At 41.7% G+C, this 25,776-nt stretch overlaps 2 protein-coding genes across 2 annotated transcripts in view; both read left to right on the top strand.

The window, feature by feature from the left end:
- The first annotated feature begins 6,548 nt into the window (after positions 1-6,548).
- On the top strand, positions 6,549-15,148 carry GRXCR2 (glutaredoxin and cysteine rich domain containing 2). The gene is made up of 3 exons (XM_072150652.1): positions 6,549-7,016; positions 10,209-10,406; positions 14,862-15,148. Exons 1-3 carry the CDS (start codon positions 6,684-6,686, stop codon positions 15,078-15,080), a joined length of 750 nt encoding a protein of 249 aa, XP_072006753.1. The 5' UTR covers positions 6,549-6,683; the 3' UTR covers positions 15,081-15,148.
- Positions 15,149-17,377: 2,229 nt separating this feature from the next.
- PRELID2 (PRELI domain containing 2) overlaps positions 17,378-25,776 on the top strand; it is a 55,614-nt gene continuing 47,215 nt past the window's right edge. Inside the window, exon 1 of the mRNA XM_072146132.1 lies at positions 17,378-17,608. Within this exon, the coding sequence (XP_072002233.1) occupies positions 17,534-17,608 (75 nt within the window). The 5' untranslated portion in view covers positions 17,378-17,533. The remainder of the gene's footprint in view (positions 17,609-25,776) is intronic.

Below are 25,776 nucleotides of genomic sequence, written 5' to 3'. Positions count from 1 at the left end.
GTATTAATGTATTAATGTAAAACACGTCCTTTTTTCAGACGAGTTGCAAAACTGCCTACAAATGGTCTTCAATACATGTGGTGCATGGCATTTCTGGTGAAAAGTGCTCCAGACATAGAAAGATTGATACATCTCCCCACCGTTTCTAGAAAAATCAAAATTGAAAACCCCCACCCACTGCAAATGGGAGGATATTCAAACATGTGTATATTCTTACCCTAATTAGGTCCCATGGATTCTTTAAAGACTCCTACAACTTTTATGGTCTAGTAACTGTATATTGGGAGCAATTAAAAATGATTAAAGTTATTGATAATCTATGCATACAATATTTCCTCGATAGGTCCTCCCCCACCGATGAAGTGTTTCAAGAGAATGGAGGAGGAAATAGACTGTGCAAATCAATTCCCATTATTTTGAATGGGATTTAAGCAGAAGTTACTTTGTTCACAAAGTAACGCAAAAAAATGGAGCTGTCTGCTTCCCGTTCTCTGTGTTAGACGCTCACCAATCTGACATATATATTTTAGGTCAATAAATTTGTATATTCAACCACATATATAATACATATACACACAAAAAAAAGAAATAACCTATGCCAGTGGAGGCGAATCTATGGCACGGGTGCCAGAGGCGGCACTCTGAGCCCTTTCTGTGGGCACCCAGGCCATCAGAATGAAGTTCACCAGACAGAACTCAAAGAATCTGCCTGCAGAATCTTCCTACAATGATAGATGAATTTGCCCTCCTCCTTTCAACTGTGTTGGTGTCCATGGGAGGCTGAAGGATTGAAAGTTGTCAATGAACAAGGAGAAATACATTACTGCTTAAATTGCTGCGCTGGCACTTTGCAATAAATAAACTTTTGTTTGAAGTTTGGGCACTGAGGCTCTAAAAGGTTCGCCATCACTGCCCTATGCCAATGATGTGTTGGTTGCTTTACTTACTATGCAAGTGATTGGTGTCAGGCATGCTAAGTGGTCTTTAAAAGGTATTAAATCCAGGATGGTAGAAACACAACCTGCTAAGCTGACACAGTAGCATGTAAAATGATATTAGGATGCCAAAACAAAAGTGTGCTCTAAGAATAGCAGGCCGTCCAGGACTAGCATTTATACCTGGAGCTGTTTGTAATTACTGAAATGACATTTACAATGAGAAATGGCCTAGCGCATGGCTCTAGTCTAGTCGGTCGACTCATTACATTAAAAAGCTTTGTGCAATAATCATAATTACGCTGGGTATATTAGACGTGTTATTTCTAATATGAGAATTCATGCAGCGACAGGATCATTAGGAGGGAGATTGAAAATAGCTACTTTTAGGCATTTCCTAAATATTACAATTATTATTAGTTTCACTAACCAGGGTTTTCATTTAGTCCTTACAAATATATAGACGTGTTTGTGTAATTTAATCCATCTTGGAAACGCAAGCTGTAATTAGGATTTCTTGGCTTGCATGTTTCATCCCTGTCCCACTGAAGCGATCTTAATAAGGTGACTTCCTGCCGAATGAAGCATGATGAATTGTTTTCAGAACTGAATAATAAAGTAATGACTACCATCATGCATCAATGACTAGGTGGATCTGCGGCTGAACATTTACTTTCCTTGAAATTTTACGACATGATGAACAGCTGGGACAGGGTATCACAGATGCTTCCCATCTACACTTCAGGCTCAATTCTAACCAATGTTGCAGATTCTGTAACCAATGAAATGGATGACTATTCCAAAAAATTAGAACCAAAATATAAATTTTAAAAATCGGTTCAGAGTGGGATAAAAAAAAGCAATACATGCCTCACCAATGACGTGCTTTGGAAGTTTCTCTGCTGACAAGCTTTTTACATTGATCTGCACCTCCTTGTTTCTCTTGAGACACACCAAATGACCATGTAGCCAATCAATTACCTCAGCTTTGGCTCCTCTCAGCTAGTGATTGGTGGAACTGCATTTCCTGTGTGTCAAGAGGGATCTGGAAAACAACAGGAAGCCCCCAACAAGAGTGATGGGGCATCAGTAAGATAAGTAAAGCTTCTTTTTGTTAAACCCATATCTGAACCACTCAGTCTTTTTTGACAAGAACACCTTTCCAAGAAAGTGAATCACAACATTTTACAATGCCAACATAAGCAGATTGACTTCTCCACAGATATGTGCCTTTGGTCAAGATCTGTCATGTTCTGTCAGTTTAGTTATCCTTTGTCAGCCATCTGAAATCTCTAGTGTATGGCTAACTTAAGCTAAGCCTTGTTGACTTTTTGACTGTAAGTAACCCTTTAAGGCTTTAGGAGCTTCTCTTCCCTGCACCATCCAAATCCCATGACTTTTTTTTCTTTAAAAGAAATGCTGTATATCACCAAAGATCAAATAATGAGTTTTAAAGTTAATCCGCTATTCCCGAAAGACACTAAGTCAGGCCAGCTTTAACTTTCTATCCCAAATTTTACAGCTTACAAAAAGTTGCAACATAGTTTTTTTTGGTAAGTAACTTTTTTATTTTCTAACATGGTAAGGCTGTTTACCACAGGTATCTTTATATCTTCACAAAATGATATATGATAGTTTTGAAATATTATGCCCAAAACCTAATCAAAATATTAAAAGGCTATGAAAGTTAAATAGACATGGGGAAAGCCCTTTACATATAATAAAGGGGCTGCACATCCTTGTGTCCCTGTTTGGTAATTTGTTGGCCTATTGTGGACATCAGACAGTGATCAAGAATAACACTTGTATACCCTATCATTGTCCATGTCAAAATTCCTTTTATGAAAGAAAATATCTACGATCAAGTAAGCTTGATCTTTCCTGCAACCTATAATTTTTAACAGAGAACTGTATTTTACTGATATAATATTTGACCTTATCCAAGCACGTAAACAAACAAGTTCTGTAAGAATATCTAAAGAAGATGTCTTTTACTGATGTTCTGGTGTACTGCTTCTCACTTCACATCCATAAAATCAGTCCTTTCACTCTTAAGAGCTTCGATTTTGGATTAAGGTTTTTTGTTTGCTAATGTGTTGTGTCTGGCTGCTTTCCATTGTTGCTAAGTATAGTTTTGACCCTTGGAGCATCTTCTGATAGTTATCCTGACCATTCTTCCTTTTTTTCATCTGTATTTATTGAGAGTTTTTCCAATTTTATAAGAGAACAAGTAACCCCAACATAGGGTCATCAATACAAACATTTGGTCTGGAACCCACAGGAGAGAGAGGCAGGGAAAAGAAGGGGTATGGAAGAAAAAGGATGGGAGAAGTTCTATCAGGTCACTAGGTTCCATTTCATTCAGAAGGACAATTCCAGTTCTCTTAAGCCGTTAAATGTCAAAATCTATAAAGAATTGGCTGGTAGAATGACATCCTTACAGGATATTTTTTTCCAAAGGGAAAGGATGGGGGGGAACACATAATATAATTAACACAAAACAAAACCAAAGAATCATGGCACCTGCTCATCATCTCATCCCCGGAGGTTACACCATCTCCACCCCAGCCCAAGCATGGTGTATTATAAGATGTTACCAGGGCATCACCCACAAGTTGTTGTTCCTGGTACCACACTGTATTCACAAAGCAATTTCTGATATCTCGTCTCATTTCTGGTGACAGCACACTAATAAAATTTTACCAGGTGGTGAAAAAAGATTGTACTTGCTTTTCCCTACTCGGGGACACTTCTATCCAGTCCATACACATTGTATATGTGAGAGGAGGATGATTTTACAACCTGTTGCCATCACTGCCGTCAATAATCTCTGGCATCCTTTGGTACAACGTTGAGTTTATGTATCTACATACCCAAAGATGGCCCACAACGGGTCTCTAGGGACATAATTTGTAAGATATTTCATTGTAAAGGCTATAATTGTGTGCCAGAAAGGCTGGATAACCAGGCATGCCCACATACAATGATAAAGGCCAGCTCCCTCTGCTGTTGTGTCGTGTATGAAACCCTCTAGTTGGAGTGATGTAGGAGCGATGCCACAACTGAAGGTAAATCTCCTAGTAGCGTGGCAAAGGCAAGCATCTATAGGCATTAACCATGGCCTTCAGGAGCTGTGATGGGGTAATAGATGGGTCATCTAGCTGCCACTTAGTCAAGAGAGCAGGCGAGGTCTCATAGTCCAGTGGGGGTGAAGGAGGGCATAGTTTAGGGAGATTTGTTTGTATTGGCCATTGGTCCTATTAAATCTTGCTAAAACCCTCTCAGCGTAATGTGAGGCCTGCATGTATGGAAAAAATGCAACCTGCAGGTCAGGGAATTTCTCCTGTAGTTCTGTAATTGTAAGAATTATGTAGCAGCTATGCCACCATGCGAATTCCAGCCCTAAACCATGTATAGAAATTGCGGTGTGGGTGACAATGTTGGAAATTAGGGTTGCAGATAAATGACAGATACGGAGAGTATGAGGGATCAAGGTTGAAATGTCTTCTCACCCTTGACCATGCGCGCCAAGTGGATATTAGTAAGGTGTTAGTTCTGGTCTGTGTGGTCAGGCAGTCATATGTGGTGTGTAACAAATTAGTCAGATCCACCCCTGCTGCAAGATATTGATCTATGAAGATGTCTGTGGAGATGAAGGTGCTGTGTATCCAGTCCCTAATAACCCTCATAGCAGCTGCTAGATTGTATGCCCTAATATTAGGGTAGTTGAGGCCCCCAATAAGTTTGGGTTGTTGGAAGATGTGAAACGCTATCCTTGGGCGACGTGCCGCCCAAATGAATTTCCGGGAAAGGTAGTTAATTTGGACCATTCTTCCTATACTTTCATCTGGTTTCCTTCTAAAATTTGCCTCTTTTTCTGGTTCAGCCATTTCTAACTGTGGGCCTGCTGCTTACTTTGGACAATGACCATTGTCATTAAGGACAATAAGGACAAACACTGTTACATTCCTCAGTGGGAGTCTACCACCTTCCCAAAGCATTATAATCAGCTGGCAACATGGTGTAGATATATGAACTGTGTTTTCAACACACTTTTATTATCTGTGTCCATTATGCCATTGCCAAGATATTTCTAGCTTCATCAATATTCTAATGAGGTAGTAAGTGGACCTAGCTCATATCCTCCACACCTGGAGCATGGCTATTCTGGCCTCAAGTACTTCTTTCTTCTTCCAGGGTCAACCCATGCTTCTCTCAAGACAAATCTACTCCTTATTGGATAGAGAAGGGAATGTCCAGGTAGGAATAGCAGTGTTCCAGGTGCTGCACACTTGCCATGGGTACACCAACTGCCTCATTATCATACGGATTACAATTGGAATTTCACAGAAAGGGGATAATGAATAGAAATAATAAAGGTATTTTTGAAATGCATTTCTCTTAAACAGGCTAGAAGAAGAAAATAATAGGGGAGGAGGGAAACTTCCTTCAAATTCAATGCAGCATTTATGTTTCAAGCAAATCTACCATCAAAGTCAAGCATGGTAAACCAGGGACACTTACTCATAATAACACGCCCATTGCTTATCAGCATGATTTTAAAAGTTGATTTTAGAAGGAAGGAGGGTATGGATAACAGATATAAGAAGATTACCACAGTCACAGTGCCTGGATCTATGTCCCTGCTTTATCCATGCTTGATTTTAGTGTTAGATTACCTTTAAAGAGGGGGTGGCATAATCTGCTTCTGGCAGGGGCTTTTCTTACCTGCATGATAACATGTTGCATTTTGTTTCATACAGGAAAGTGGCATGTACTGCATAGAGGTATATCAGGCAATCTGGGCTTATCATGTAGAAACTTTCTTACTTACTGGGGCTTACTAAGGGTCCCGCGGCCGCATCGGTTTCCTCGGTTTTTCTGATGTTTCCGGGATCGCGCCGGGAGTTGTGTCTCACACAATCGTTTTGTCTCGCAATCGGAGGGGGCGGACCGTCGGCCAATCGGACGGATTCTGACTACGCGCAGGATTTAACATTTAAATTTGTGTCGCATCCAATGCACTTACATACACTGGGAGGAAGATGGTGAACTCTGGCGGACCTGACCCGGGAAGCGACACATGCAGGAAAATGGGCGCACCATCTTCATGAATCGCGGCAGAGTTCATCCACGTTGGACAGTCCGGATCGGGATCGTGCAGGGACCGGGTAAGTAAATGTGCCCCACTGTGTTACTATTTAAAAAAAGGTATTTTTTTTGTTTCACAAACTCTGCAGAGATGCAGGTAGGAACATATGCAAACCAAAATGTGGAGGATAGTCCTACCAAAGTGGACATTCTTAATTATTAGATCATTTTCCCTTCACACTTAATTTAACTAAATTTATGTTATAAATGCAGCAGTCAATCTGCAGATATTGATCAGTAGATCATAGCGCTGTATTCATGGCAGACTCAGCGATGATGAGCATGTAAATAAAGGCTTCATTTCACATCTGCCCTGCTCACTTTGATGTGTTTGTAAACTGAGTCTCATAAAGGATGTGGAAGCTAAGGTGATGTCGTTGTCACCCCCGTATACGATTACTACCTTCATAGGTATTTATTAATACTTAATGGAGTGGTGTTGGTTGAAGTTACATGAGAAGATCTCAAGCCGTGTGAATTATTTATCATTTGCAGAAACAGATGAAGACATAGTGCACAGAAATCGAGTGTGACACGCAGGGATATGGTTAGTTTTCAGAAGTACTAAAGGAATAAAGAAACATATTGTAGCAGCACATGGAGGAACTGCAAAGAAAGTTAAGCCAAAGATATGAAGACAGACCACGGAAAGTGCGATTTAAGATCTCATCGGCATACAGTGGCCGAGTCCTGAAACAGGTCTTTGAGGACGGCCAGGAGCTGGAGTCCCCGGATGAAGAGTATCCTCACAGCTTTCTACATGATAGTTTTGAGTCCTCTGAACACTACTACAACCCAGGAGAAACACATTCACCATACTATCCAACGGCTCGCCTGACAGCTCAGAGAATAAGCGTTTTCAGAGATGGCACCTCTTATAGACTAGCGGGAGACCCCATGTTATCTGGATGTTATGGAATGGGCACCGGTGTAAGTACTCTAGATGTGTTCTTGTTTTGGAATTCTTAAAACAAATGTTTTTTTCCTCTGATAATTTAGAAATAAATAACAGGTCAAACCAGTATTCACAAGTTGTGGTCCTATAGCAGGTTTTACCTCTGATCTCTTAGAATTCTGCCGTGTGTTTGTCAACTTTGATAGGATTGCTGGGTGTAATTACATTCTCAGGCTCATTTCACACTACTGTTCCTTAACTCCGATAAAAAAAGTAAAGCATGGATGTTTAAAGGAGCTTGAAGGTATCAATTAAAGATCCAATGGACATCAATGGACATTCTATGTAATCTGTTATGTTCTGTTTAGACAGGTGTCCGTTATCCCTGAGGTTTTGTTTTATGGGAAAAAATGACGTCTACAGTACTTATTCTTTGTTTGAAAAAAGTGTATGGATAACGGATACCTGCCAAACTGTCCATAAGAGATGACATAAAATACATTTATGTCAATAGGATTTTTAATTGATTAAATCTCCCTTCTTTCCTTTTTTTAGCTGAGGTAAGAAACGGAGGTAAGGAACGGTAGTGTGAGATTAGCCTTATTCCTATGCTTGATTTACATAAAAATATAAAATTTAAGACCAATCAGATAAACATCCATATCTGAATGGTCAGTATAAACTGCTCATTAGTGACTTGCCTGCTTTGGGCATAAAAGAAGCATTTTGGTGACAAGTCATGGCTATTTCCAGCAGTGCCATAGAAATGAATACGGAAACAGGTTTCATCAGTTATATTCTTTCGCAAGTGACCCCTAACATTTTTATATTTCTAGCAATGGAGCTGTGAATGGGCTTTTATAGTTTCAGTTTTTATTAGTTCCATTTTTTGGTACATATGACTTTTTGATCATTTTTATTATACTTTTTGTAAGGTGGATGGGTAACAATTGCAATTCTTACAAAGTATTTTATTTTATGATGTTCCACAGGATAATTTATTAATATGTGACACAAGTGACACCTAGCAGCCATTACACAGTAGATGGAGACAATAGCAGTGAGGTTATTCTACAGTGATTGTGCAAGCTTACGTCTGTGGCCCTATTTACTGTGCAGTGGTGCTGGCGCAATGCTGCTAGTAGTGGTTGTATATGGTGTTACAACCCAATCGATTTCACATTACTGACCTAGTCTATGTAGGACCTTGATGACCGCTTTAAAGGAATTCTGAAATTCAATAAATCCTTCATGATCAACAGTGCTGAAAAAATTGTTGCTATCTCCCATAACCTTTTTATTTCATAGTTTGTTAGACTTCTTTAAAGAACAATTACAGATAATTTCAGGAACAGGCAAAAAAAAAACTATTTCCATAATTTAGTTTTTTAAAAGTATATTCATTGTGTAAAATTGTACAATTGTAAAATTGTGCTATAAGGCCCCTTCTACACTCGCGAATGTGATGTGATGAACTCGCATCACACTCGCAACACGTGCTGCCCGCACGGCCCGAACGCTGCAAACCGGAACTGAACTCAGTATGTCAGTTCAGTTCCGGTTTGCAGCGTTCGGGGCGTGTGATCCGGGCAGCACGCGTTGCGAGTGAGATGCAAGTTCATCGCATCACACTCGCGGATGTAGACGGGGCCTAACAAGGAAGAACATATGTTTTTTAATAGATTGGGGTAGAAATTTTTTGGGGGGAAACCTGGGCTTATAATAGCCCCTCTTAAAGGGGCTTCCAGGCTAAATATACTAATGGCCTATCCTTAGGATAGGTCAAAATATCAGATTAGTAGTTGTCAAATACCCAGCACACCCACTGATTGGTTATACTCAGCAGCTGATAAACAGAGAGAGGAACAGGAAGAAGACGTCCGTTCTCGTTGTAGTGGCAGGCTACCATTATATTAAACAGGTGTAGTTTAGCCACTAAACGTGGAACAAAGCAATAACTCCTTGAAGACCAAGTTCTTTTGTTTTGTTTTTTTATGTTTCCGTTTTTGACTCTTTCCACAACCAGTAATGTTTTGAATTTTTTTTGGTTAACAAGGCTTTTTATCATCAAAACAAATTGCATTTTCTAGGCCTCCATGTAATATTCTGTGCCAATTACTGGGAAGCTGGAAAAAATTCCAATTATGATGGAATTGATAAAAAAAACACAATCTAATTAAATCTTAATACCTTTAAAAAAAAATTCTGAAATCGTGCAGTAATAAAAAAAAACAAAACAAAAAACAAACCTTACATTGCCATATTCTGACACCCGTAACTTTTTTACACTTCAGTGTACGGAGCTGTGTACGGTGTTAGGGTGATGGCACATGTGGCATTTTGAATGTGCTTTTGGCCCGTTTTTCAGCAGTCCGTCAAAAAACGCATGCGTTTTTGACCAATTTCAATTAAGATAATTGGTAAAACCTGTCAAAAATGGATGCGTTTTTCAAAAACACATGCGTTTCTAACGGACTGATGAAAAACGGGCCAAAAACGTGTTAAAAATGCCACCTGTGCCATCACCCTTAGGCAGACAATGGAGGATGCGCTGATGTTTTAATTGCTACTATTTGGAAAACTGTACAATCTTTTTATTACTTTTTACTCAAATTTTTATTGCAAGTAAAATGGTGCTCTTTTCAATTACGGGGTTCATCGCCAAGAATAATAATTTTTACAGTTTAATAGATCAGACAACTTTTTTTTTTTTACTATTTCAGCCCCCCAATGGTACTTGAACCCTAATTTTACTTATCACTTATACAATTTACTGCAATACAACTGTATAGCAAAATATTGTGTGTCTTAGACTGCAATATAGAAATCCTAATGACACCTTTAATAGGCTTCCATTTAACATTGCACTGATAGGCGCCCTCTGGACCTGTTAGGTACCACAGTTGGGTTTGTATATTTACATATTTTGGCTCATACACAGGACATGGAAACCACTGCTGTTCATGAGCCCCACCCAAATACAATGGAACCTGTGCTAGATGTTGTTTCAACAGATAGCACATGTTTGTGTGCATAAGACTAAGTATACAATTTTTAATATAGTGATGATCATGAATAGCTATTACGACCAACTTGACAAGGCACACCCAGAAGAGAAAATAGAGGAAGAAGAGGTAAAATCATGAAGTTACTCAATGAAAGGATTTATAACAATATTATATCACTTCATTTTGTGCTATAATTACTTTACCATAAATCTTTTACAGACCTCAGATGTAATAGACTTTGGCAAGATCATCATTTATACAAGTAATTTGAAGATTATAAGAACTCCTGTTATCAACACTGAGGTGTCAGAAAATCCAAAAATGTCTCCAAAAAGAGGTCGTAAGGTGGACCAGAGAGATTTATGTCATACAGCCATAAAGAGCTATGAGAACAGTCTGGTTAAACAGCTCATCCAGGTAAGAGAGCTGCTCATATCGAAGGCTCCATTATCCCCTTAACGCCCAAGCCACTTTTCACCTTCCTGACACTGCCCATTTTTTTCAAATGTGCCCTGTGTCACTATAAGTGGTTATAACTTTGAAATGCTTTAACATATCCAAGTGATTTTAAAATTCTCGTGACACTTTGTACTTCATGATAGTTGAAAAATTTTGCTGGTATGTTTTGCATTTATTTATGAGAAAATCAGATATTTGGTGAAAATTTGGAAAAATTCTCGATTGTCGAACTTCAAAATGTTCTACTTTTTCCACACAAAGTCATAACTGCAAAAATACTTAATAACTAACATTCACTAAATGTCTTCTTTATGTGATCACGGTTTTTTATGCATACTCTTATTTTTGTAAGATGTTATGGGGCTTTGAACGTCAGGTGCGATTTTTCACATTTTCTTAAAAAACGCAAAATCCTGCTATTGAGAGACCTACACAGGTTTCAAGTCACTTTGAGAGGCCTAAATAAAAGTAAACCCCATAAATTACCCCATTATAGAAACTACACCCCTCAACGTATGTAAAACAAATTTTATGAAGTTTGTTAACCCTTTAATTGTTTTACAGGGGTTAAAACAAAGTAAAAAATTTTTGGCTAAATTAATGTGTTTTTCAAAAAATTTACAAAGTGGATAAAATACCAAAACGCTCCACAAAATTTGATACCCAATCCCTCCCGCGTATAACAATACCCCATGTGGTGGTAACCTGCTGTATGGGCACACGCCAGGGCATCGAAGGGATACTGCACCATTCAGAGCATATTATGCATTGTCAATTTTTATTGGCTATACAATCTTTATTTTTTTGGCAATTTGGACATATAAGGGCTTATTTTTTGCGACATGAGATGCACTTTACTAATATTTCATTTTAGTGGGTCATTACCTTATTGATGAGATTTTATTAACTCTTGAATGTATGGGGGAAAAGAAAATTGTCAATTTTGGTTTCCTCTCTTTTTGTAATTTTTGGGGGTCGTACACCGTACACTAAAAATACTATATTATCTTTATTCTATAGATCAGTACGATTATGGTGATACCCCATTTATATAGTTTTTCATTTATTTTTACAATTTTACTGGAAAAAAACTAATATAGAGGAAATCTCTCGCCATCTTTTCGGATTTTAATATTTTTTGGTTGACAGAGCTGGTTCAGGGCTTATTTTTTACGTGTTCAGTTGTTCTTTTCAGTGGTACCATTTTAGCACACATAACTGTTTTTGATCACTTTTTAGAACATTTTTGTGAAGCGATTTTATGAAAAATGAACATTTTTGGTTTTTTTGTGTTTTGTTTATACGGCGTTCACTGAGCGGGCCCAATAATGTTTCTGAGCCATTTTTTTTGTTTACTGTATTACATGTGTATAGGGAATGTTTGTGTTTTGGGGACTTTACCTTTATTTAATTAATGTTTTTATTTAATGTTTTTAACTTTATTTATTTACTTCTACAGGTTGTCTTGAACAAGCGATCAGTTCAAGCTCTTCTTCACCTTAGGCTACATTCACACACATGTATGGGGGATGTATATACGGCCGATATACGGCCCCCATACACTTCTATGGGCTCACGGCCCTGTACGGGAGCGGTGCGGTGCAGCACACGTGCGGCACCATACCACTCCGTAGCCCGGGAAAAGATAGGACATGTCCTGTCATGTAGAGCAGCGCTCATCCCCTGCTCCTCTCCGCAGCGCCGATGTATGCCCGCCGTAGGGGTTTACACCTGCGATCAGAGAAATCTCCGATCGCGGGTGTTAGAGGCGGGTGTTGGCTATAATATATAGCTGACACCCGCAGCTTCAGCCAGAACTTTGACGTAATAGTACTGCAAATCTAGAGAACTCACCTCCCGCGATGCAGTACTATTACGTCAAATGTCGGGAAGGGGTTAAAACTAATTAAGAATATGTATGACAGCAATCTATCCGGTCTTATTTTTTAAGTTTTAAGATTTTCTTCCGAGCATCAAAAAATCATAATAAATACAACATATAACAAATATAAAGTAAATACAAAACGCATATAAAACACAATATTACAGTAATTGAGTACAGAAATACATCTGTTTTTTTTTTTGCTACTAAATTTAAAGTATGTCATTTAGAGTATTTAAAGTATGTAAAGTACAATCACTCAGAGCCCTCTCTTTGGGCACTCAGGCTGTCACCCCAGCACTGAGTTCACCAAACAGAACTCAAGGCATCCTGCTGCAGTCCCAAGCAGCCCTGGACATGCTGCGCTCAGTGCTATTTTAAAACAATACATAGTACGTAGTGTCCTATCTGCAGGCAGCATGTTATAGAGCAGGAGGAGATAAGCAAATTATACAGTTAGGGCCAGAAATATTTGGACAGTGACACAATTTTGGCGAGTTGGGCTCTGCATGCCACCACATTGGATTTGAAATGAAATCTCTACAACAGAATTCAAGTGCAGATTGTAACGTTTAATTTGAAGGGTTGAACAAAAATATCTGATAGAAAATGTAGGAATTGTACACATTTCTTTACAAACACTCCACATTTTAGGAGCTCGAAAGTAATTGGACAAATAAACATAACCCAAACAAAATATTTTTATTTTCAATATTTTGTTGCGAATCCTTTGGAGGCAATCACTGCCTTAAGTCTGGAACCTATGGACATCACCAAACGCTGGGTTTCCTCCTTCTTAATGCTTCGCCAGGCCTTTACAGCCGCAGCCTTCAGGTCTGCATGCATGCTCAATTGAGTTAAGATCTGGTGATTGACTTGGCCATTGCAGAATGTTCCACTTTTTTGCACTCATGAACTCCTGGGTAGCTCTGGCTGTATGCTTGGGGTCATTGTCCATTTGTACTATGAAGCGCCGTCCGATCAACTTTGCAGCATTTGGCTGAATCTGGGCTGAAAGTATATCCCGGTACACTTCAGAATTCATCCGGCTACTCTTGTCTGCTGTTATGTCATCAATAAACACAAGTGACCCAGTGCCATTGAAAGCCATGCATGCCCATGCCATCACGCTGCCTCCACCATGTTTTACAGAGGATGTGGTGTGCCTTGGATCATGTGCCGTTCCCTTTCTTCTCCAAACTTTTTTCTTCCCATCATTCTGGTACAGGTTGATCTTTGTCTCATCTGTCCATAGAATACTTTTCCAGAACTGAGCTGGCTTCTTGAGGTGTTTTTCGGCAAATTTAACTCTGGCCTGTCTATTTTTGGAATTGATGAATGGTTTGCATCTAGATGTGAACCCTTTGTATTTACTTTCATGGAGTCTTCTCTTTACTGTTGACTTAGAGACAGATACACCTACTTCACTGAGAGTCTTCTGGACTTCAGTTGATGTTGTGAACGGGTTCTTCTTCACCAAAGAAAGTATGCGGCGATCATCCACCACTGTTGTCATCCGTGGACGCCCTTTTTTTTCCAGCCTCAGGATGTTCTGCTTCACCTCAATTGAGAGTTCCTATGACGGCATGTTGTCTGGTCACAGCAACAGCTTCCAAATGGAAAACCACACACCTTGAATCAACCGCAGAACTTTTAACTACTTCATTGATTACAGGTTAACGAGGGAGACGCCTTCAGAGTTTTTGGTCCCTTGAAAAAGAGAAGCCTATGCATTACATAGCTATGATTCCTAAACCCTTTCTCCAATTTGGATGTGGAAACTCTCATATTGTAGCTGGGAGTGTGCACTTTCAGCCCCTATTATATATATATATATATATATAATTGTATTTCTGAACATGTTTTTGTAAACAGCTAAAATAACAAAACTTGTGTCACTTTCCAAATATTTCTGGTCCTAACTGTACATAGTATCCTATCTTCAGGCATTATCATGTAGAACAGGAGGAAATGAGCAGAATGTAAATAATGTCCTTTAACATGGTGTCTATATAAAAATGACTGTATACTGATACTGTGTATAATTTTGATGTCTTTTTAGATTCTGTGAGATTTGGTATATTGTAAAAAACCCTCTTGGATTGACGTTTCAGGGCTAGGTACAGCATAACAAAACGCCTCCAGTGGCATCAAAAGCATATTGCTGCAGCTGTAGTGTTACAGCTGTCCCTTTTTGGTCAGGTTTCCCAAGCTGAATCGGAATGCTATATATTGTATAGCTGCATACAAGGATACAAGGAAAATAATGACCCCTGTAATGATGGTAGAAGGAAGAGGTTGAAAAAGATAAGCCATCTCCAAAGATAGTGAAGAAGACCTTCCATGTGTCCATGTTGATAATGAGTTGTGTCCACATATCAGGAGTTTGCAGTGAGACAGTATAATCTGGCATCCAGAGGGATTGGTATCCAGATCTGAATAAACTGCTTTTTTAGCCCCAGTTGTCATGTCATTTTCATACAAGATGACTGGTATATTGTAACTCGCATTGTGTCCTCACTGTATTTCAGGAAGAAGAAGAGGCGCATGAGTGCTCGCAGTGTAAGGGCTCTGGGTGTGCCCCTTGTACTTTATGTCATGGGAGCAAGTTTTCAATGTTAGCCAACCGCTTTAAAGAGTCTTACCGAGCTCTCCGCTGCCCTGCCTGTGATGAGAAGGGCCTGCAGCCTTGCCAGATGTGTGCCGACGAGACCGAAGAATATGGACGACCACTGTCTCCACGACCATAGAAACCCCAAAATGTATTCCTACAAGAGTAGAAAGTATTTGACAATAAAAAATTAAGAATCTTTCTTTACCTTTGACATAGACTCATTAATTGTTACACTGTGTGCAGAGGAGGAGTTCTCCCAGGTCAAATAAGAGACTTTATGTAGTAAAAAAAATAGATCAAAGTTTAAACTAGGGGCTCCACCGTACCTACAATCCTAAAAGTTTACAGCATCTGACCAAAATCGACAATTGTCACGTAAAAGAGGCACGGAAGCTGCTTTAAGGACAGGCCACACCCACCGAACACGATTTCCATTGCTGTATCAATAACTGGACGGGTACGTGTAGCCGGAGGTCCAGAGAGATGGCGCTACGGGACACTGTGAGGGACCAAAGAGATGAGTGCAAGTTTATTTTTTTAGGCAGCCCCCCGGCCATGTATCTGTTTTATATAGGTCTTGGACAACCCCTCTAAAGGAAATCTACCCTTACAGTCCAGCATGATAAACCAGGGCACTTACTCACCAGCTGCAGTCAGATCGAGGCCCCCATTGAGGTCCATGGCAAATTGTATGGCCAAATAAAGGTCCCTTACTACGGTTGTATAAATGTGGGCTTTGTTATCCATGCTCACTGCACAAGTACTGAGAGAGCTATGGGGAGGGTGAGGCAATGTAAGAGCCAGATCAAAGAGGGGCTAGAGTATCCCCTCATGCTCAAAAGCATAATTTTAAAAGTTGATTGTAGAAGGAAGAAGTGTGTTCTTGGTGCATTTTTGTTGTGTTTTGAAACTTTCACTTCAGCGTGGCCACGGCATTTAACGGGTTAAACACCCGCAATCGGAGCCCACTCCGACAGCGGGTGTGTCTCGGGGATGTCCTGGGACTCCTGAAGCCGGCTCGGCTCTGTTACAGAGCTGAACCAGCGTCAGCTCAGTGCTGAGCGGTAAGGGGTTAACAAAAAGCATGTGTTAACTCGCTGTTATCGATGCATTTTGAAAACACAAATGTTAGAAGTAATGTAATAAAGCAATTCACATCTCCTCAGCCTTAGGCTGGTGCCACACGTACCGCTTTGTCTGCGCTTGAAAACACAGACAAAGCCACACCTACCAGGGTGGGCCGCGGCCCGATCGCATCGGCGTTTCAATGGAAACAGTGTTCTGTGTTAATTTAACGCGAAACACCGGCGGCTCGTTCCCGATCGCAGGCGTTTCCATCGAAACGCTGATGCGATCGGGCCGAGGCCCGCCCCGGTGGGCGCGACTTTGTCTGCGTTTGCAAGCGCAGACAAAGCGCCACGTGTGGCGCCGGCCTAAGGGTGATGCCACACATGGTGTTTTTGGTCCATTTTAAAGCATGCGTTGTCAGTCCATTTTTAATACGTTTTTGACCAATTGCCCAATTATGTTAATAGATAAACAGGTTGTAAGCAGCCAAACGCATGGTAAAAGATCAAATAAGGTCAAAAAACGGACGTGTTTCCAAAAACACATGCTTAAAAACGGACCAAAAACACCAATTGTGACATCACCCTTAGACCTAAACACCTAGTATCGGTAACGAGCAACGCATGATTTGTATTATTTACCGGAAAATAATTATTGCTCATTCCCGTTTGCAAGTATTTTAGAGAAACCCATTCCCACCGCACTTGAATTGTGTTTCTAAATATAGCGTGTGAATACAGCCTCAGTGCATATTAAGGGAGCATTCACACGATGCGTTGCGTCTGCTAAAACACAATGTAACTTTAGCATGTAATCAAGGCTGAAGCAAGTGGAATGCGTCAAAAACGCAAAGCACAACGCAACGCATCGTGTGAATGCTCCCTTAGGATTACCAATATTCAGAGTACCTTACGTATTTGGTTTTTTATGTAGTTATATATTTGCCAAATTTACATAATAAATTCCATTTTCTGTGCCTTTTTTCAGGGGAGGTAGGTGAGGGCACAACATGGCATGTTTGTTTGGCATCTGTATGCTATAAGCTAAAAGAGGGCAAAGTATTGGGTTCCCTCATATATACAGTCACAAAATAGTATGGGGGAAAATACGAGATGCTATAGGTTTATTCTTTTGTAGTGCGTTCATTTTTGGGGTTTTACACTGCAGCAGGATAGAGTAACACAGCATTGTCTATTTCTTTAAAAGAAACAATAAGACGGACATATAATGTGAACATGCCTGTAATAACCGGGATAAATCTACCATACATGGTCAGATACAACGCATATTGAGCAGCTGCTGATAAGCACGTCCACACTCACACCCTCCCTCAATGTGACATTGGGGAAGCTTAGCTTCTCCTCAGCCCGAATAATCCCTCTATGTACAGCACTTATGTACTCGCTGTTCATGACAAATAAAGTTGTTTGAACGACTTTTAAAAAAAACATGGCGCCTTAAGGCAAAGAGGTACCGAAAAGACAGCGTGGAAGGGAGGGAGCGGTGAGGACTGCGGGCAGGATGGGCGCCGAGGTGCTGGCGGACAAGGTCTATTGTTATCCATTCCAGAAGGTTGTCACCGGTTACCTCAACAAGGTGAGTGCGGCAGATTAGACAACCGCTGTGTGTGGACGGGGCGCACTGCACGTAATGGACGCACATCACCTGGCGGCGTGTACATGTGAGGAAGAACAGAGTGGTCTCTGGGGAAATACACTCTGCTCTGCACCTGAAACCCACAGAGTTGATATAGTGTGTGTATAGTATTCTATGTAGAGGTACAGTAACAGATAGATGTGGTCACATAAACCTGTGTACAGTACACTTGTCACGAATTGTTACACATTCCTGAAATACTTAGTACATATTTTGAATCTTTCTGTTTGACATGTTAGGATTTGTGTAGGACGTGTATTATCAGTGTGTTAGTTATTAGTATATGTGGGTGTGGATACATCTTGCGCCTGTCTCCTTGATGTCAGAAGAGATGGGCAGTGAACATAAGAGCATGGACCCCAGAGTATATGAGATCTGTGTACACATTTGGTAATGATTACTTAGGCACAGTGATGTCCTTCTACTGTACATGGTGGGAAATTTGAACAATGTATAAAAATGACTAAGGAGTCATGAGGGCGGAGAAGAGTTACACATGGATATATCCAACTGTTTTGCATGGATACTATAGTATACATGCAGTGAACCTCTCCACTTCCCGTGGAATGCAGAGGTGGAAAAGCCACATTTGACCATGACTCCTTAGACCAGTGATGGCGAACCTTTTAGAGACTGAGTGCCCAGACTACAACCCAAACCTACTTATTTATCACTAAGTGCCAACATGGCAATTTAATCAACTTATTGTTCCCTGCTCTGTTGTAGCTTTCAATTGTATCAGCATCCTGAGGACAACAATATACAATACAGTAGATAGGAGGACATATTCAAGGTTCCCTTAACAGGAAGAATTTTTGTGTTACAATAAGAATTCAGATCTGTCCACACTTTCCCACTCCTACTGTAGTCCCAGGCAGCGTTGTTGCTTTAAAATAGCATTGAGCGTGACAAGTCCTGGGCCGCCTGGTAGTTCAAATAGATAACTTCAGTCCTCTTTGGTGATGGCCTGGGTGCCCACAGAGAGGGCTCTGAGTGCCACCACTGGCACCTGTGCCATAGGGTTGCCACCACTGCCTTAGACCTTTAAATGCTGTATATATAAACTTTTCCTGTATACGGCACAGATCAATTTTATGTGTGTTGTGCCCTCTGTTTCAACCGCTTGCCATCGAAGGACATTTTTCCATTTTACGATTTTGTTTCAAAAATGCATACCTTTTTTATTTTTCCATATACAGAGCAGTTTGAGGGCTTATTTTTTTGCTTAACAAATTGTACTTCCTAGTGAAAGTGTTTAATAGTCCATACTATGCATCGGGAAGCTGGAATAAAATTCCAAATGTAGTGAAATTGACAAACTCATTTGCACCATTTTTCTCTTGGGCTCAAATTAAAGACGACATGTCCAGATTTTGAAGTATGAAAAAGTTATTGATGCCAGAATGCGGCAATGTCAAAAAATCCTAACAACTTAATATAATCTATATAAAATTGGCATCCCTGTGATCGTGCTGACCCTAATAGTAAACAGGTGGTTTAATTTGGAGACTGTGTAATACTACACAAAAACGTGTGAATGTGGCCTAAGACTAGACAAGTATTTTGGTATATATCGGCCTTTTACTGGGGAGGGGGGAGGCACGGGCGGGCTGGACTTTTACTGGGGAGGCACTGGCGGGCGGGCTGGCCTTTTAGTCGGGAGGGGGGAGGCACTGGCGGGCGGGCTGGCCTTTTAGTCGGGAGGGGGGCGGCACGGGCGGGCGGGCTGGCCGTTTACTCGGGGGGGGGGGGCGGCACGGGCGGGCGGGCTGGCCTTTTAGTCGGGAGGGGGGAGGCACTGGCGGGCGGGCTGGACTTTTACTCGGGAGGGGGGAGGCACTGGCGGGCTGGACTTTTACTCGGGAGGGGGGAGGCACTGGCGGGCGGGCTGGCCTTTTAGTCGGGAGGGGGGAGGCACTGGCGGGCGGGCTGGCCTTTTAGTCGGGAGGGGGGCGGCACTGGCGGGCGGGCTGGCCTTTTAGTCGGGAGGGGGGCGGCGCGGGCGGGCTGGCCTTTTACCCGGGAGGGGGGCGGCACGGGCGGGCGGGCTGGCCTTTTACCCGGGAGGGGGGCGGCACGGGCGGGCGGGCTGGCCTTTTACCCGGGAGGGGGGCGGCACGGGCGGGCGGGCGGGCTGGCCTTTTACCCGGGAGGGGGGCGGCACGGGCGGGCGGGCTGGCCTTTTACCCGGGAGGGGGGCGGGGCGGGCTGGCCGTTTACTCGGGAGGGGGGCGGCGCGGGCGGGCTGGTCGTTTACTCGGGAGGGGGGCGGCACGGGCGGGCGGGCTGGCCGTTTACTCGGGAGGGGGGCGGCACGGGCGGGCGGGCTGTTTAGTGACTGTTTCATGATATTCCAAACCCCATACATGGACTTTGTTGTGTTTATCCTCTTTCACCATATAGTGACTAATACCTCTACACGGACAATTACAGCATGGGGGCTATATAGAGATATAGGGCATTACGCAGTATTTATCCATTTACATCCCTGGTTACTGTGTGGCAGAATACCCTTCTGTAGGACCAACAGTAAACAGATGCCAAGGACATTCTCCTTGTAATTGAGATAAGACTGTAACCTGTGTTATTTTGAAGTGAAACGTCCCCTCTGTGTGTCTTTTGCATTTATTTAGTGTGATATTGCTGGCGGGATGTGAAAGCATCCATATTAAAGCGTTGTTTCCATGAGCGAGCCTCTCCTCAGTCAGTGCTTCAGAACGTATGTCATGTAACAGTACATAAAAGATGAGAAGTTCACCTTGAAGACGGGACCATAAATCCAGCACATTCAGGTCTCACAAGGTCTATAACCATGGACTGGAAGCTACATGTGGAATCTTAAGTGCTGCACTTCAATGCCTCTTGTCTCTATTCTTCTGGCTGTCTTTATTCCTGTCTTATTTCCACTTGGGAAACGGGTATATAATATTTCCCATATCAGATTTTGATAGAATTGTTCTTTAAACACAAGAAAGAGGCTTTTGCAAATGTACCTTTTGTTAATCTTCTGCATAATTTTTTTTATGTTTCATAGGCCAAACCTTCTCTTCTTTATAGTCCACATGGAAGCCCTGTCTGTAAGGTTTGTGGCCAGTAGCTATCTCTCCTGACCCTTATGCACATTATTAGGCTCAGCCAAAAGTGCATGTGGACTGAGAGGAGATGGCCGCTGCTTGAAGACTGAGTATTCCAACTTGCCTGATGCTTATATTCCTGGATATCTGTCATAGGGGGAGACGCCATCAGGAGGTTGGGGTTAAGTTGTCAGAATCTTAACTGATCCCAACACAATACTGGCCCACTCCAGACACAATTCCTACCCCCTGCATGCTCTGTCAGTGCTGCAATGGTCATTCTGGAGTTATGGCTATTTATAACAGGGCATTATGTGATTCCTTTTTTTTTTTTTTTTTTTCTTGTTATCCTCTTTCCTTGGATCTGCACACTGCCTGGTGATCTCTGTTGGGCCTTCATAGGCCTGTATGGTCATATACATTTCTCATAACAGTTCTATTTAAGTGAATGGGTTTCAATTGCAATACTAAGCATATCCACTACACAGTGTTGTATCAAAATATAACAAGTTATTCCCGGTATAGAACCCTGTAACAGAAAGTTGAAAAATTCCATAAAGAGTGATCAAAAGGCCTCCTGGCCTCAAAATGGTAGCATTGAAAGTTAATAATGTAAGTCTAACACATCTACGTCTTGACAGGATTGTTCAGATCTGGCCTCTGTATAAGGACCCATGCACCTGAATGTGAGAAGGGAACCTGTCCTACCCTTTGTATCAGTTGCACACGTCCCTGCGGTTTCCATGGCCCTGTGAATGTATCAACTGCAAGGAACCGTTGTTTATGGTCTGAGCAACAAGGAAAGATTTATCAGAAGTGTCTGAGAGCTGCACATAAAAACCAGTCTAAGCTCAGATTTCATTTTCCCACAGTTGATAATAAAATGAAAGCCGAGCTCTGATTGGTCGTCATGACCAGTTTTTCTCTGACACTTCTGATAAATCTTGTGTACATGAAGCCCGAGCAGAGTATTGTCAGTGACTGCTACTTTTTGCTGTGGCTTTTCTGCTCTCCGAATCTTGCAAGTTCCTAATTCAGTTTATTTATAGGATGGAACAGCACTGATGCTGAAAGCAGACTTCGAGGTCCATGGACCAGTGGTTGAGAAAAACACTTCCATGTTGCAGCTTCCAAATACTAGAATGACGAGGAGAGTAAATTATTTTGTTGCTTCCTGGCTCTGGACTGGCTGGGCTCTGCTCCCCACCTACGCTGCTTGAATCAGTTGGGTGAACACATCTGTAATTGTGGGAGATATTGAAACGCTTTTACGGCTTGTTTTTGTGTCTTTGACATGCAGGTTAATATTGAATTGGAAAAGCTGGCAGAAGAGGGGTTAACACGCGCACACGACGTATGCAGCATGGCCGAACCGGTAGCCGACAAATCCACAGCGTCTTAATTGAGATAAAAATGCTTTGCTCAACAGAGACAAACAAGGAAATGTTAGTGCGCCTGACTCGGCAGCAGATGGCTGGGCGGTGGTGCGCCGATATTGTCCTGGTTGCTGTGGGCTTCCAGGGAGGTTATTTGTCTTGAGTCCTGGCGCCTGGAAGCTGTTGGCGTTGTGCGTTGTGTGCTCTGTCATTAGAGAGAAGTGACTCTATGTGAAGGGAGGCAGCACAGACCTGTTGCCTGCAAAGCTATTTATCTTCCAATTTCATTTCTATAAAGATAACGCTAAAAGCGTGTTGTCCGGTTTTCCACTACACAGAGCCGCACTGTTCCTCATAATGAGACGCTGTTTAATCCCCACCTCTTCAGGAACCTTTTATAATTGCACAAGGAAGATTTGTCCAGCCTTTTGTAGTGGGATAAGGTAACGCCGTAGCTTACACGCTGTACCAGCAGAAAGAAGCTGGAAGTATAATTATTACATGTACAGTTCAAAGGCATCGCAATACTTCAAAGACTTGTGTATATGAAAGAAATACCTGGGCACCGCTACTTATACCTGTGACGTGGGGTAAGGCCTGGAAGGGCCAATATTTGATAGTATCGATCATTTGGCAATCTGGAATAACCTCTACATATGGAGGGAATAATGTATAGATGTAGACTGTGATTACTTGCACTTTACTGTCTATAAATTGTCAGGAAGCTTGCGTGTCATTTGTTTTTTTTATTCTTTGTACAGTTTTTTATTCTTTGTACAGTTTTCATCGTATCACAAATGTTACAGAACATATTCACTTCTGTCATAAACGGATAAATATTAACCACAAAGCAAATGTTGAACAATGCTTAAAGGAAATCCCCATCACAATCGTGCATGATGAACCAGGGACACTTACTCATAGATCCAGGCACTGTGACTACCACCGTCGTCTTATATTTGCTATCCATGGCTGCCTTCTTTCTAAAAATCAATGTAAAAAAAATAAGCCAAAGAGCCAGGGCTACGGGCATGTTCTGACTTCACAGGCTGTTACACTTCTCAGTCTCTCCTTCCACCCTGCTATGTAAGCATTTAGTGAAAGGTGGGGGAAGTGCTCCTGCACAGTGTAACATCCCTGGCTCCTTAGCATAATTTTAAAAGTTGAGTTTACAAAGAAAGCCATATGTAACAAATATGAGAAGATTGCCTGGATTTATGAGTAGGTTTCCCTGGTTAACCATGCTTAACTTTGATGGTAAATTTCGTTTTAAAGGAGTACTATAAAGTTTGCAAGTTATCTCCTATCTTGTAGATGGGGCATAACAAGTTGATCAGTAATGGTCCAGCTGCTGGCATTGCCACTGATCAAGAGAATAGGATTCCCATTGGGTCTTGTTCTCACTGATGGGAGGAGTGTCGGGTTGAGCACACATCCTGGCGCTCCATTGAATAGTATGGCTATGTTGGAAATTGCTGAACTCTTTGCTTTGCTATCTCTGGCACTGCCATTCACTGTGTTGGAGAGTGCTTGGCATTTTCTGACACTTCTGCTTCTGTAGATAGGGCATAACTTGCAAACTTGGTGTTACCCCCTTTAATGTGTCAACCAGAGGCGCTCTATTAATCTCTATGGGACATGACTATGTGCTGTTTTTTACGATCTCAGGCAGTTGCATAAAGAGTAAATGGAGGGGCATGTTGAGTAACTGTGGCCAATCTCGTTGTGGTTGTAATTTATTCCTCCAACATTGAAGGAGTTTGGGTGCTCAATCTTGTCCTCCATTGCACCCCTCAAGCATGACTTTGACTCATAGTTGTGAGTAACTGACAAGCCTCTTGCACCCATCCTGACCACACGTTTATGTTAGAAAGCATGGCTCAGTTTTTTAGGCAAGCGATTTTGAAGTTTGGAAATGACTTTGCTCTTGTAGTGACATAACTTTCCCCATAGTGAAATGGCGGCTCACCAACCTGTGCTTAACTAATGATGTCCATCTGCCCACATATAGCAACTACTGCGCAAGACCGTGATTTTGGTTGGTTTTAATTTTTTTTTTTTTTTTACAAATTGGTCCATAAAAGAATGGAAAACTTCTAAAGCGTGCCATCTATCATTATGTCTGACCATTGGGGCTAGATAGACTAAACATTAAGATGAATGACCACTTCCAGTCTGACAAGGATCGCAATACACAGGTGAACAGATGAGTAGCAGAGCGATCTTAGGAAGGGAAATTCTTTTTATAGGATTACATAATTCCCAGTAAATATTCCCACTATGCTTCTCACTATTCTTGTGAGTGCACAATCCATTTATGGTTAGATTCAGTTTTTATACATGGGGAAAACAAATGGCAACAGATGATGGAAAGTGAGATGATAGAATATAAGACAGCGGTAATTCTTTTTCTTGAGTCACATTATCGCCATCCCCTATGAAGTGCTTAATTTTCTCCATGTGATTGCGGCCTCCTGCAAGCTAGGACGATAATCGCTCTTCTAGTTGTACGATCTCGGGGCCATTATTATCAGACCTTCTAGCGGGATCACTCACAGCAATACCGCTAAAAGCTGCACTTCTCTCATGTAATGCTCAGAGCTGTGGGAAGCGGAGCGTACTCCATGCAGGAATAACTCCCAACATTGACCTCTGCAAATTGCTGAATCTTTCTACAGTATGTTTTGTAGTGGATACAGGATCCTAAGATCCGCCATTTTCCGGTTCTTTTACCGCAGGACGAGAAACTTGGAGTAGATTTTGTTGTATAAAGCCCTTAGGCAAGCAAGACTGTGCACAAGCGATATCTTTTTATGTGATACTGTGCAAGGAAAGTAGTGGAGAGAAGTGAGCAACGAGACGTAGAAGGGTTCAACAGCAAGAATTATGATCTAGCATAGAATTGCTTGGCACCAGTGACACCGCCTGGATTACAAGGAATGGTGCCAAAGATATAGCAACTCTTGGACATCCTTCTTTTCTTTTATCAGAAGTGTCTGAGGTAAAACTGTTCTACTTGCCCATGGAAACCAATCGGAGCAGAGCTGTAATTTTATAGATCTCTGTGGGAAAATGAAAGCCGAGCTCTGATTGGTTGCTGTGGGCAACTAGAACAGTTTTACCTCAGACACTTCTGATAAATCTCCCCATTCTAAGTGTGTGTATCCATTCACCTTCAGTGTATGGAAGATTAACCTCTGTTGTTTATTGCAGATCTTAGAGAGCCTGTAGAACACAGGTGAAAACTTGACCTTGAGGTTGCCGCCACACGTTGCGTTTTTGGACCGTTTTAAAGCATGCGTTTTTGATTGTTTACCATGCCTTTGGCTGCTTTGAACCTATTGATCTTTCTAGAAGTGTAGGCAGTTGTGAAAGCAGCCAAACGCATGGTAAACTTACAAAAACGCATCAGTTTAAAAACGGTCCAAGAGCGTGAAGTCTTGCAGCACCCTTGGGCCTCAATCACACTGCCGTGTTGGAGAGAGGAGGGGTGAGAAGCGCAGGTCCGCCACTATAACACGGCGAAATAAAGGACCTGACCGGGCATCAATGGGGACCAACATTTGCGGCTGGATATTTGTCCCCATTATGTCCGTGTGAATGCATCCTTAGGCTGGATGAAAACAAACGTGTTCAGCACGTGAAAATGAACTTGAAT

This window comes from Engystomops pustulosus, chromosome 4 (genome assembly GCF_040894005.1).
Source record: "Engystomops pustulosus chromosome 4, aEngPut4.maternal, whole genome shotgun sequence".
NCBI lineage: Eukaryota > Metazoa > Chordata > Amphibia > Anura > Leptodactylidae > Engystomops > Engystomops pustulosus.
The sequence above is the reverse complement of the archived record's forward strand: the minus strand, read 5'-3'. Positions and strand labels throughout refer to the sequence as shown.

Excerpts from the sequence above, each read along its gene's own strand:
- GRXCR2 (XM_072150652.1), top strand. The coding sequence starts at position 6,684 with ATGGAGGAACTGCAAAGAAAGTTAAGCCAAAGATATGAAGACAGACCA. Across the intron at positions 7,017-10,208 it reads GTTATGGAATGGGCACCGGT|ACCTCAGATGTAATAGACTT; the intron begins GTAAGTACTCTA and ends AATCTTTTACAG. Across the intron at positions 10,407-14,861 it reads TGGTTAAACAGCTCATCCAG|GAAGAAGAAGAGGCGCATGA; the intron begins GTAAGAGAGCTG and ends ACTGTATTTCAG.